The sequence below is a fragment of the Gracilinanus agilis genome, chromosome 6, assembly GCF_016433145.1.
Source record: "Gracilinanus agilis isolate LMUSP501 chromosome 6, AgileGrace, whole genome shotgun sequence".
Classification (NCBI taxonomy): domain Eukaryota; kingdom Metazoa; phylum Chordata; class Mammalia; order Didelphimorphia; family Didelphidae; genus Gracilinanus; species Gracilinanus agilis.
In genome coordinates this window covers 97,968,668-97,981,708 of record NC_058135.1, presented here as the reverse complement: position 1 = coordinate 97,981,708, position 13,041 = coordinate 97,968,668, and the positions used below count along the sequence as shown (strand labels likewise).

The window sequence follows — 13,041 nt, the reverse complement described above, 5'->3', positions numbered from 1 at the left end:
GAAGAGAAGAGAAGAGAAGAGAAGAGAAGAGAAGAGAAGAGAAGAGAAGAGAAGAGAAGAGAAGAGAAGAGAAGAGAAGAGAAGAGAAGAGAGAAGAGAAAGAAGCAGTGAGGGAGAGGGAGAGACAGAGAGAGGAGGGAGAGGGAGGAGGAAGGAGGGAGAAAATGGAAGAAGGGGAGAGAGGAAGACAATGGAGGAGGGGGAGGGAGGGAGACAATGGGAGGGGAGAAGGAGGGAGACAATGGGAGGAGGGGGGAGGAAAGGAGATGGGAGAGGGAGAAAGTTGAGCTCATGTATCACATCAGCCAAACAGACAGATGGTGCAGATGCATCCTTACTGGTGATGCAGGTTAATAGATAACGGGCACCTTGTCTTGCAGCAGAGATCACTCAGAGAACAGTGACTTTGGGGCAGGGAGGAGAGGACTGTCTAGCTTACATCCCCATCAATGGGTCATTCTGAGGACAAACTAGTTGGAAATGACAATGAAATTCATGCACCATCGATATTCCTGTGGGAATTCAGTACTACATGCAAGACAGGGAGGAGAGGGAGGGACTCCCAGTGGATTAAAGTTTCCGTGGTTAAAAACTTAGTTAACTGTTCACAGCCTCTAACAGCCTTCTTTCTTTCTTTTTACTTTAACACAAGTGAACCACCACCACAACTTTTCAACCATAATTTTCACGTCTTCTGGGCATGCAGATAGATCACTTAGAGGGAAAGGGGAAAATTACATTTCAGAGCCACTCTCGGACAGCGAGGATGGTTTTAATTTGACATTTCTAACCCAGGGGACTGAGCTACTCTTCTCGGAAAACCAAGTAGGCATTGAATATTTGTGTTTTTTAGGGCTTATCATAGGGTCTGGTCCGTTGCAAGCACTCAATAAAAGTCTTTTTAATTCATTATCCCATTGGATCAGCAGTCACGACACCATGTTTCTGCTCCTAATTCTGACATTAACTGATTTGGGGGGGACCTTAAAAGAGTCACTCTTCTGCCTAGCCCTCAGTTTTCTAATCTGTTAAATGGGGAATAGAGTAGGGGAGAGGGGAAGACTGATGAGATGAGTGCTGAGGTCCCTGTCTGCTCTTCACATTCTAGGCTTCTACAAATGTGCTTTGAAACATTTTTTTTGTTTGACTATTGTGCTTAAGCTTCCTTAACATCTCCCTGATTATGTTACATTCTGTGAATCTATTCCACCCACAGAAACAGACCGAAAACTTGCATGGCAAAATTTCTGGAGCAAATGAGGTCTCTCTCTCTCTCTCTTTCTCTCTCTCTCTCTCTCTCTCTCTCTCTCTCTCATTTTCTCACTCCTCTCTACATCCTTGTTGCTTGTGGATTCAGTTCTAAGTCTCCTGTCATTTGAGAAAAGGGAGAGCCAGAAGACAGATCACTACTTCTTTTTTCTGAGGGCACAAAATACAGAGACTTCATCAATTTAACAAGACACCACCATCGTCACAACCCAACAACAACAGACCCCTTTTCAAAAAGACAAGTTACAATCTGCCACACACAGCTTAAAAGGAGGACACGATCAAGGAAGGGGAATGCACTCTCTGTCCAAAAGAATCACTTGCTCATCAGGAGAGAATCCAGCTTCTCCTTAGCATCATTTCATAAATTAATAATCTGTTAAAATCATAATCCCAAGAATTTATCTATAACAAGAATTCAAGTTTAAAAAAAAAGCAAATAAATTAGTTACAGCCTTGTAAACAATTGTCCATTTTTGTTACAGATAAGAAGAAAAAGGTTTGTTTTTGGAGAAGAAATCAGACAGTCCAAGGCACATATCACACATCAGAATCCAAAGGGAGAAAAGCCACAGACAAAGCTGCCGTCGTCTCTGGCTGATGGCTGCAGTTACAGAAGTCTGTTTCTATCCTTGATCATCTGAAAATGGGTGATTGTGCTCTTTTTTTTTTTTTTTTTTTTTCCACTAAGATCATTTGTGCTCTTTCATTGGGTCATGGGATTTGAAGCTTTCTCAATACAGTGAAGTCTTCTCAGATGTTTTCCACAAAGCTCCCCGGGAAAAGGCCAGTCTTTCCATTGTGCTGAAGGGTGCCCTTAAACCAGCCATCTTCCCGCTTCTTGTGGACGAAGACGATATCGCCTTCCCTGAGTTCGAGCTCTGCCTCACTCTGAGGGGGATAAGAAACTACCACTCGGTGCCTGTAAGAGAGAGAAGACGTTTTCATCAAGATTCATTCAAAGCAGGGACACCTGAAAATTGAGTGGTCCCCGGTCTGTAAGCCCCCAAAACTATCTATCTGAGCAGGAGAGGGGGAATGAATCCCCAGCTCATAAATGGTCAAAGGATAGGAATAGGTACTTTTCAGATGAAAAAAAATCAAAGCTATCAATAACCATATGAAAAAATGTTCTAAATCCTTCTTGATGAGAGAAATGCAAATTAAAACAGCTCTGAGATACCACCACACCCCTATCAGATTGGCCAATATGACAGTAAAAGAAAGTAATAAATGTTGTAGGGAATGTGACAAAATTGGGACACTGAAGTATTGTTGATGGAGTTGTGAATGGATCCCACTCTTCTGGAGGGCAATTTGGAATTATGTCCAAAGGGCTATAAGAGATTTGATCCAGCAATACCACTACTAGATTTATATACCAAAGAGATAAAATAAAATGGGAAAGGATCTATTTGTACAAAAATATTTAGAGCTGACTTCTTGGGGTGGCAAAGAATTGGAAACTAAAGGGATGTCCTTCATTTGGGGACTGGCTGAACAAATTGTGGTGTATGATTGTGATGGAATACTATTGTTCTATCAGGAGTGATGAACAGGATGGTTTCAGAAAGAACTGACAAGACCTTTGTGAACAGATGCAGAGTGAAATAAGCAGAACCAGGAGAGCACTATACATGTAACCGAAATATTGGGGAATGATCAAATGTGACAGACTTTTCTACTAACAGCAATATAACAATCCAGGACAACTCTGAGGGACTTCTGAGAAAGATATGCTATCCACAACTAGAGAAAGAACTGCTTGGAGTAGAAATGCAGATGAAAACATATCATTTATCACTTGTTTATTTGGGCATATTTGGGGGGTTTGGATTTTATAAAATTGTTCACCTACAAAAAATAAATAATATGGAAATGCTTTATGTGATAATATATGTATAACCCAGATTGAACTGCTTGCCAGCTCCAGGAGGGAGGAGGGAAGAAGAGAGGGAGACAATGTGGATCACATAACTTTGGAAAACTCATGTAGAAATTTGTTATTAAAATAATTTTTTTAAAAATTAAGGAAAAAGTTAATATGGAGCCTGCTGTGCCAAGGACTATTCCAATGGATGGGGGGAGGAAGGTAGCCTCCTTTGACTGGCATTTAAAAGTGCCAATCTTTCTGCCATCTTTCAGCTGAACTTGGGATCTCCCATGTCCAGGCCTGGCTCTCTATCCATGGAGCCACTTATGTGCCCCTCCGGCTCCGTTTTAAAAGGGGGAATGTTCAGGGAAGCCTGGGCTACGTAACACTAACTCAAAAATCATTTTGCTGTTCTGAATCAAATACTAAAAGAATGAAGGCAAAGTTCACACATGCATAGCAGCCCCCCACCAACAGCTGTAACTGGCTTCTCTGCCTTGTTGGTACAATATACCCAGAGCCTGGCTTTCCTCCTCTTTATCCTTTTCTGGCAGAAATATAGCAGCAGCTGGAGTCAGGGACGAGGTGGCTGGCCTGGATGCCCTGGTCCCTTTGGCACCCCCAGCCCTTTCACTCCCCAAATGCTTTTTTTTACCCCATTTACCTTGGGAAAGATTTATTTCCCCCTTGCCTTCCCTTTGTCATTTCCAGAAATATTTATTACGGACAGAGAAAATCTGCATCAACGTACACTCGCCCCAGGTTATTGCTCAGCGATGGAAAGTCATTGGGAAGAGGAAGCCAAGGTGGTGGGGTGAAGAGTTTTTTTCTTTTCCTGTTTCTCTGTGACAGAAAATGAGTTTCTCTCTATCCCCATGGATCCCGTTTTCTCAAGATGCAGAATATTATAGCCCAAGAAAAGACAAGCAGAGCTCACTACAACTTCCTAGTCTTGTCCCAGCACCACCATCCCCTTAAGAAACAACCTTCAGGGTAGAAGCTGGTTGAGAGTGAGCCGTTTCATTTTTTTTGTGCCTGTATTCTCAGCAGTAATCAATTAAATATTTGCTGAGTGTCTAAGAAAACTCATCTTTTTAAGAAGATTTGAGCTCCATCATATAAAACCATGTTTCAGTTGAAGATCAGCTGCATTAGGGGCATTACATCAAATGGCCCCATTTTGCTTTTATAAGATTACAAAAATGAACAATAGAAAACTATGTTTTTCGCATGATAATACATGTATAACCCAGATCGAATTGCTTGCCAGCTCTGGGTGCAGGGAGGGAAGGAGAGAGATAATTTGGATCTTATAACTTCAGAAAATTTATGTAGAAATTTGTTATTACATGTAATTGGTAAAAAAAATTAAAACATTTTAAAAGCACCCCAGTATAGACACAAGAGGCTCAGAGAGTGCCTCCAAAAATTTTGAGTCCAGATGCTAAAGGGCCTGAAGAGCTCAACCTTGAAATTACAATCCAGAAGTTTCCATTATATTATCCTACTTACTCCATTTGACCAAAGAGGCGGGTTATCATAATAGAAAAAGACTTGATTTGGATCCAGATGAACTGGGTGGAATTCTGGCCCCATAACCCAAATGACAGCAGCCAAGTCACTGTTTATCTCTCTGGCAACCACATCTGTAAAATAAGGGAGCTGGAAAAGATTCCTTCCAGGTCAGGATCCTATGACCTGCATTGCGAAAAAGGCAACTCCTGGAAGGCTCACCAGAAGGTCACATTTACACAAAATCGACGCTTCGACAAAGCCCCGTGTGCTGATGAGAGCTATCGTTAGCTGGACATCTGTTATTTTTCTTCAGAGCACAGATTTAGAGGGGCCGGGGCCCTCGGAGGTCCTCTAGCACAATCTTATTTTACAGATGAGGAAACTGAGGCCCCGAGAGATTAAATGACCTGGGTTCTTTCCAGAGCACCAAGCTTCCTGAGAGTTCATTATTTGTGGACAAAAACCAAGAGAGAGCAACCTAGTCCTAAAGAGGGAGAAACCTCCGCAGCAGCCTCCCTTTATTTTCTCCAAAGCTGTAAATCCTAGCCAGGAGCTTAGGAACTGGATGATGGTCAAAGCAGGACATGCCTGTGTGACTAAAAAGGGTAGGAAGGTCCCTTCTGAAATGTTGCTTGGAACAAAAAACTCGGAGCTACTCCACTAAGCTCGATTTCCTTAGCTATTTTCAGTTTTAAGAACTTGTATAGAATAATGAAATCATACATTGTCTTATAAGAGCCAAAAAAGACCACAGAGATGATCTAGTCTGGCTCCCGATCTGGAAAAAAAAAAAAAAAAAAAAAGAGGGGAAGAATCATTTTTTGTTTCAAATTTAAAAAATTTTTATTTAAGTTTTCTGAAGTTGTATGATCCAAATGGTCTCCCTCCCTTCTTCCTTCTCTTTTCCTGGAGCTGGTGAGCAATTCAATCTGAGTTATACATGTACGGTAGGAATCTTACACTCAGATATGTGCAATTATTTTGGTTACCTTTTTTAGTAGGAATTTTTTTTTTGGTAAACTCTTAAGAACTAAGAAAAAAAATCTGAAAAGCTTCCAACTGAAAGCTACCACCATTTATACGCATTTTCCTTTCTAGTTCCTACATGGCTATGAACACTTTGGCAACATGAGGTAGTGTTAAGAGGACCAGGCATGGGATCAGAGGAACTGAATTCAAGACCTGACACGGGCGATTATTGGTGATACACGGCAAAGTTTCGCCTCCCTGGGCTGGGCTTCTCTTCCCTTCCTTCATGGGGTTGGACTAGATGGTCTTAAAGACTCTCAGACTCCAACGTCCTCTGACTTAAACACCAGGACTAATGCTCAGAGGCTGCCTGTTCAAGGGGAGGAAGGACACGGATGGTTTAGCAGAACTACAGAATGATTAAAGGACTGAAAAAGGATGTCCTGGAGAAAGGCTTAAACTGGAATCATTTAGCCTAAAAGAAGAGAGAGCCGAGGGGCCGGCTACTAAATAATCATCGCTTATATTCGTATGAATTTTAATTTAAAAAATTTTCCCCAAAACTCTTATTTTCTGTCTTAGTATCAATTTTAAGGCAGAAAAGCAACCAAGGCTAGGCCATGGATTTGCCTTAATAAATGACACAACCAAGACTCAAACTCAGGTCTGGCTGATGCATTAGCTACCTAGGGCTCTTTCCACCACACACCAGATTTCCATTTGCTTAATAAAAGATTATCAAGGATTAAATAAAAGATAATTAAAGATTATCAAGGATTAAGTGAGGAAGGTGATTAGTGGCCCTTTGCCACTGGGGAGGACAGGATGGGAGAGAAGAGATGCTATGAAAGGCAGTACGGTCTAGGCCAGTGATGGGCCAGATGCAGCCCCCTGAAATGTTCTATCCAGGCCAAGCAAGATTATTCCTAATCTGACGAATACAATGAGTAGGATACAAAACAATGAAACTTCGAAAGAGTTGCCTTAGAAACAGACTGACAGATGAGCATTTCCTTTCTTTTGTCCCCTTTTCACAAAAGTTTGCCCATTATTGGTCTAGGCCAGGGGTTCCCAAACTCTTTTGGCCTACCGCCCCCTTTCCAGAAAAAATATGACTTAGCCCCCTGGAAATTAAATTTTTAAAATTTTAATAGCAATTAACAGGAAAGATAAATGCACCTGTGGCCATCACTGCCTCCAACCTGGATCGCTGCAGCACCCACCAGGGGGCGGTGGTGCCCACTTTGGGAATCACTGGTCTAGGGGGTAGAAGATGGAATGGAGATGACCAATCCTGTCTCAGATGCATACCAGCTAGAGGACCAGGGATGATAAATCACTGCGTCCCAACACCCTGGGGAGCTCTGAGACCCTCAGTGATACATGAATGATTCATCTGAACTGCTGGAAGGCATTTCCCCACCCGGAGTTCCCCCATATACACACACTGGTGAAATTATAGATCTGGACCAAAAAAAAATTATAATAACAAATAAATACTAGACCAGAGGGGCAGCTAGATCAGAAAGACCTGGCTTCAAATTTGGCCTCAGAAAGGTGTGTGACCCTGGGCAAGTCATTTAACTCCATCTGCCTAGCCTTTATCCTTCTGTCTGAAGAGTTATTACTAGGGCAGAAAATAAGGCTTTAAAATAAATTAAATAAATACTAGATCAGAACACTTAAAGGCTGTTGAATCTGTTCTCTGGAGATGTTTAAGAGCAGGATAGATGCATGTTTCTGGTAGAGAACTGAGGTATGGTTTTTTTGGAAAGTAGAAAAATGATGAAGAAGTCATCTCAAAACCCTCTCCAATTCCATGATTCTTATATCTAAAAAAATCTTGGAAGGGAGGTGGTAACAACTGTCATTTGAGCTAAGTGGGCAATAAGACACAAAATCTCGCCCCTTCTGGGGGAAAAAAAAGATGTGTGACTCAGATCAGCTTTAATTGTTTATTCAGTTTATCCCCAATCTTTTCCTCTGGGATATTTTGCTCTACAGCTTGAACAGAAAAAACAAATAGTGTCCTCTTAAGAAACCGAAGTTTGTTGGATTGATATTTTCATTGAATAATAGGCTCCAAACCCATTTTGTCAAGTTCTGTTTTGGAAGCCGAACTGCAGCTGGACTAAGGACTTGGCCTTCTTGCCAAGGCCCCAGGGGGAGCAAACTTTCATTTCTAAGTTATAAGCCCCGTGGGGTGGGAATGGGAAAGCTCAGGCCTGAGGAAACTCTGACACAGCCTTGCCATCTACCATGACTACCAGGTGCAGCCTTAGAGACCGTCCTGCACGCGCGCCCCAGAGCAGCTCCGATCTTGGACTCTGGCCTTGAACGCAGAGGGCTGGAGAAACACAGAACTGGACGTAACCAGAAGCTACTCTCTTGGGAAAGGAAGGGTTTGGGTGTTGTTGTTGCTTTGTTTTTGGCAGACCGACAACCCGCTGTGTAGGTACAGCTGCATGGGTCCTCCACGGTCTCCCCGTCCCCGTCTGGCCTCATTCTAACAATGCCTGCACGCCTCAAGAGAACAAGCCCCTTTTAAGACGTCGGGGTACGTGGCTTGCACAGAGAGGAAAGCCAGACACGGACGCACCATCTGGGGAGGGAGAGTAGCTAAAAGGCTTCCCCTTCCCAAAAAAGGTGGCTACCGATTATTTCCCAGATTCATCCACTTCCACAGAGAGCAACTGTAGCATTCTTTTTTTCCCCAAATAGCTTAAGCTTTCTTTTTAAGCAAGATGATACTCCAACTCACAATTCTGGTCCAAATATCAATTATTTTACACTGAAATTTACAATGGCAATGTCTGGATGGCATTGTTTTTTGTTTGTTTTTTTTAAGGGTTTGCCCAAATGATCTTTAGCCATCACCAGAGACTAGAGTCCCTTGGTGTCTTCAGAGAAATAAATGTCTTCTGAAAATCCTGAGTGGATCCTTGTTGGTTTGGCCTCAGCCTTTATGGTTTTGAGTTAAATGCTTTATAGACCTTTTCAAAAAAAAAAAAAATCTTATTCCCTCCTATAAGGACCTCCCCTCGCCATCTCACTAGTTTGACCACTCCAGGACTCACAGACTCTTCTCTGCGGGTCCACATGCTCTTCTTTTTCTTCTTCATTCAGGGCACACCAAAGAAGCCCCCAGCCCAGCTCCTAGGAAGTCCCCGAGCCTGTCATTTCTTACCGGCTCGCTCTCTATAACCATTTAGTGTTTCGGCCGGTTACCAAGGCAATCTGATATCCAATTAAGTATTTCCCTGGCAATACCGTCCTGACTCACTTTATAGCCTGCTTCAAGTCCAAGTAAATCATGTCCATCGCTGCCCCCAGTCATTTCACTGTCACTGCCTCCAAGAAATTACTCGCGCCGGTTAAGCATGACTGCCTCTCTGTAAATCTATCTCTAACCAATTTGTACATTCCCAAGAGTTCTAGCTTAATCCCCCATCAAGACCACAGGTTCTTTCCAAATCTAAGAGGAGGACTTGGAGGGATGTGAGTTTGAGATCTGTCAGGAGATCTCTTTGAAAGCTCCGTATGGCGACCTTTTTGATAGCTTATTATTTTAAGAGGAAATCTGTAAAAACCCATTTTTTCACAGTATTTTGTTTCAGCTTTCCCTCATTTCAACTCTCTAATTTATTTCATTCTCAATCCCTCCTAAAGCGTCTCTATGTCCAAGGCACCTCTTCTATGCTTTCTGCTTTCATCAATGATCCACTTTTCTGCCTTAGGGACACAGAATAGTTTCAGGCCTCTTTCCCTCATCCTTCTTGGCAAACACAAAGGAATCCTTTTGTTACTCAGAGAATTCTCAGCTGACACCAATATCCTCGAACACTCTTCAAGGTTCCTCTTTCCTTATTATGAGATCACTTAAGCCTTTCTATCTCGTGCCTGCCTGCCTCTATTCATGGACAGCTCTGCCTCCTTCAGTCACATCCTTATTACCTTAGGCTTAGGGACGGCTTCCTGTACCTAAGAGAGAACGTTAGATCCTTCCTCATTATCTTTTTGTCTAGCTCTCTATTCAGCCAGGGTGGCACGGGGGAAAAAGCCTGGACCCAGGAGAGATCTGGCCCGGAATTCCACTTAAGAGCTGCGTGACCTTTGGGAAGTCCCCTCTCCTCTCGGAGGCTCAGTTTCTGCATCGGTAAAATAAAGACAATCGGAATTTTAGCCTCATAGGGCTGCTGTGAGAAACCTCCAAGTACTCTGTGCGAGAGACTGTGCACCCTGCACACGAGGCACACATCTGCCATCCACCATCCGTGGGAATGTATGTTTATATATGAACACACATCCATTGTATGATATCATTCAGTCATTTCAATCGTGTTTGGCTCTTCGTGACCCGTCTGAGGGGTTCTTGGCAGAGATACTGGGCTGGTTTGCCATTTTCTTCTCCGGCTCATTTTTAAAATGAGGAAACTGAAGCAAGCAGGGTGAAGTGATTTGGGCAGGTCACACAACTAAGACACTGGAGTGGTTTGCCATTTTCTTCTCTGGCTCATTTTATAGAGCAAACAAGGTAAAGTGACTCCCCCAGGGTCACCCTGCTAGGAAGTATCCTGAAATTGTATTTGAACTCAGAAAGAGAAGCCTTCCTGGCATCAGGACTGGCACTCTGTTCACTGCACCTACTAGATATCCATATAATTATGGGGCCAGAGTAGGTAGCGTGGACTAATAGAGAGGCCACTGGAAATGGGGTCAAAGAAGAACTGATTTGAATTTTACTTCAGACACTTTAGTAGCTGTGACCCACAGCAAATCAGTGAAAACCATTTCTGTGCCTTAGTTCTCATCAACTACACAGGCTTTGTTTTGAAATAAAGTCTGCAAGGTTCTTTGAGAACCTTAAAATTCCATATACCTGTCAGTGATTATGATCATTTTATATATCCTCTCTTACTGTAAGAAGAATTATACAAGAAATTCTGTTTTCTCTAATTCTGCCAATTAGAACTACCCATTAGCATTCCATATTTTCCTAAAACAATGATAACTGATATTCATACTGATGATTTTGAGAATGGGGATCCATGGGATCTTTGATCTCTAGCTGGGAGGGGCCTTGGAAATTATCTAGTACAATATCCCTCAGTTTGCAAAGCCTGGCTTTGAACCCACCTTTTTGAAAATTTCTTACTTGAAATCCAGTGCTTTTCCACTGAACCAACTACGCATGCCTCTACGTAAAATGCCCCCTGAATCATCACATCAATCTTGAATTTGGTCTTCACTTGGTCTCGGTGTTACAGAACTCATTGGAAAAGCCTCTGGTGTTGGTAAAGATTGAAAGCAAAAGGAGAGGGGATGGATGGATGGAGGGTCACGGAAGCAAAGAATATGAGTTTGGACAGGCTTGGAAAGGCAATGAAGGACAGAAGGGACTGCTGTGCTGTGGTCCGCGGGGTCCTGAGGAGTCAAACACCACTGAACAACAGGTTTTACTATTCTATTTCACTCAAAAATTTAAACCCTATATTGTTATACATAATTTTCTGTTTACTAGAATGGCCCAGCCCCAACACGTTTATGGTGGTCCATTTCTCCCTGAGTTCTCCCTACTGCCCCAGAGGTCTTGTTATCGTCCAGTAAGGCAGAACTGAGCATTCAACTCAATATCATTATCATCAATGCCTGAATCAAGTTAGAAAAGTTACTTATTAAGGCAATATTATTTAACGACACTCCTTTGAATGGATGCATATTTTAAGAGAAGTTGGGTAGAAATTTTCCCTAATGGCCCCTTTGCCACTCGCAGAAAAGGAAATAGTCATATAAAAATTTTGTCCATGAATTAAATTGTGCCAATGCCCATCTGTCCGATAATTAAATTATCTATGTGTCTCATCTGATGGGACTCCTAATATCCCCCCAAACCCATTGCCTGCCTGAGTAACAGATTTCTACATCTCAGCACACTGAAAACAGCAGGGACTTAATGTTAGGCATGAGTTGGTGTGAGAGGAAACAGGATGAAATGTAGGCAGTGCAGAGATCCAGGACATCTGGCAACAAAAAGGGAAACAGAGAAGGGGGCACGAATTTGTACTTGAGCCATGCAGAGTCCAAGAAGATTTCTGGGCAGGGTGACATACCACCTAAAATACCCGCAAAAACAGAGAAAAAGCAGCAATGCCCTCAGGTTGTGAAAGACAGACCATGGACCAGTGCCCAGGAAAGAAACCAAGGCAAACTGCCCGCAGACAAGTGGGAACCTCGACAAGAAGTAGTCAGTGCAGAGACGGGAGGGTTTGTCCTTGGAAAGCAAAAGGGAGGAGAGGAGCATCAAAGTGAAAATTCAGGGCAGACCTGCTCTAAATTTCATTAAAAGGAGAACAGAGGAGGGAAATGGGCAGTGCTTCTGCCTGCTGGGAAAGGACCATTTGGAAGATAATGGTTTTCCACATTTCACAAGGATTAGACTTAGACCAAGACCCACTCTCGCATCAGTCCCTCTGAACACCAACAGGCGCGTTATTCAATCACTGTCCTTGCTGAACAAGTCACACAGGTTGCTGACTCTTTTCCTGAGAGCCCTCTTCGATAGATGAATGCTCTGGATCAGGGGCAAAGAAACCACCAATGGCCAAGGGCTGGCTTCACCAATCCAGCCACGCCACGTGTTTCTGCATCCTCGGATCCGTTGAGGCGAAGACCAAGTGGCTAGAAGCTGTGCGCCTCTGAACGAAGCACCAGAACTTTTACAGGACAAATACTTATGCACAGTAATAGTGTATTCACTTGTTTTGTGTCTAGGAGGCAGCTAGAGAGGGCAGTGGATTGAGCATTGAGTCTGTACTCGGGAAGTTCTGAGTTCAAATCCAACTTCTGGCACTTACTAGCCGGATGATTTGGGGTTATATTAATTAACTCTGTGCCTGTTTCATCATCTGTAAATGCTAGCTTTTTATTAGCGAGAATTATACTTTATTACACCTGTATGTATATTTTTACTTATATCATATATTTATATGTAATTTTCTTTATGTACATATTTATTGTACATATTATGTACTATATATTTAATTCACTTTATTATACTTATATGTACATTTTTATTTCTATTACATATTTATTATTATATATAATTCATACTATATTTTTAATTATACTTTTTATATTTATATATTATATATGTATATTTTTATTTAAACTATCTATTATGTATAATAAACATACATTTAAATTATACTTTATTACACTTACATGTATATTTTAATTTATATTATAGATTTATTATTATTTAATATATTCTATATTTAAATCATATTTTATTATACTTATATGGTTTTTTATTTCTATTGTCTTTTATTATTATGTATAACATTCTACATTTAAGTTATGCTTTATTATGCATATATGGATATTTTAGTCTATATTATACTTAAAAGGGGTACAAG

The 13,041-nt window shown here is 41.8% G+C and overlaps 1 protein-coding gene across 1 annotated transcript in view; it reads right to left on the bottom strand.

The window, feature by feature from the left end:
• Window positions 1-1,312: 1,312 nt before the first annotated feature.
• SH3RF1 (SH3 domain containing ring finger 1) overlaps window positions 1,313-13,041 on the bottom strand; it is a 78,598-nt gene continuing 66,869 nt past the window's right edge. The window contains exons 13-16 of the mRNA XM_044681677.1: window positions 12,245-12,321; window positions 11,645-11,739; window positions 7,885-8,142; window positions 1,313-2,222 (exon numbers count right to left, since the gene is read on the bottom strand). Of these exons, the coding sequence (XP_044537612.1) occupies window positions 2,023-2,222; window positions 7,885-8,142; window positions 11,645-11,739; window positions 12,245-12,321 (630 nt within the window). The 3' untranslated portion in view covers window positions 1,313-2,022. The remainder of the gene's footprint in view (window positions 2,223-7,884; window positions 8,143-11,644; window positions 11,740-12,244; window positions 12,322-13,041) is intronic.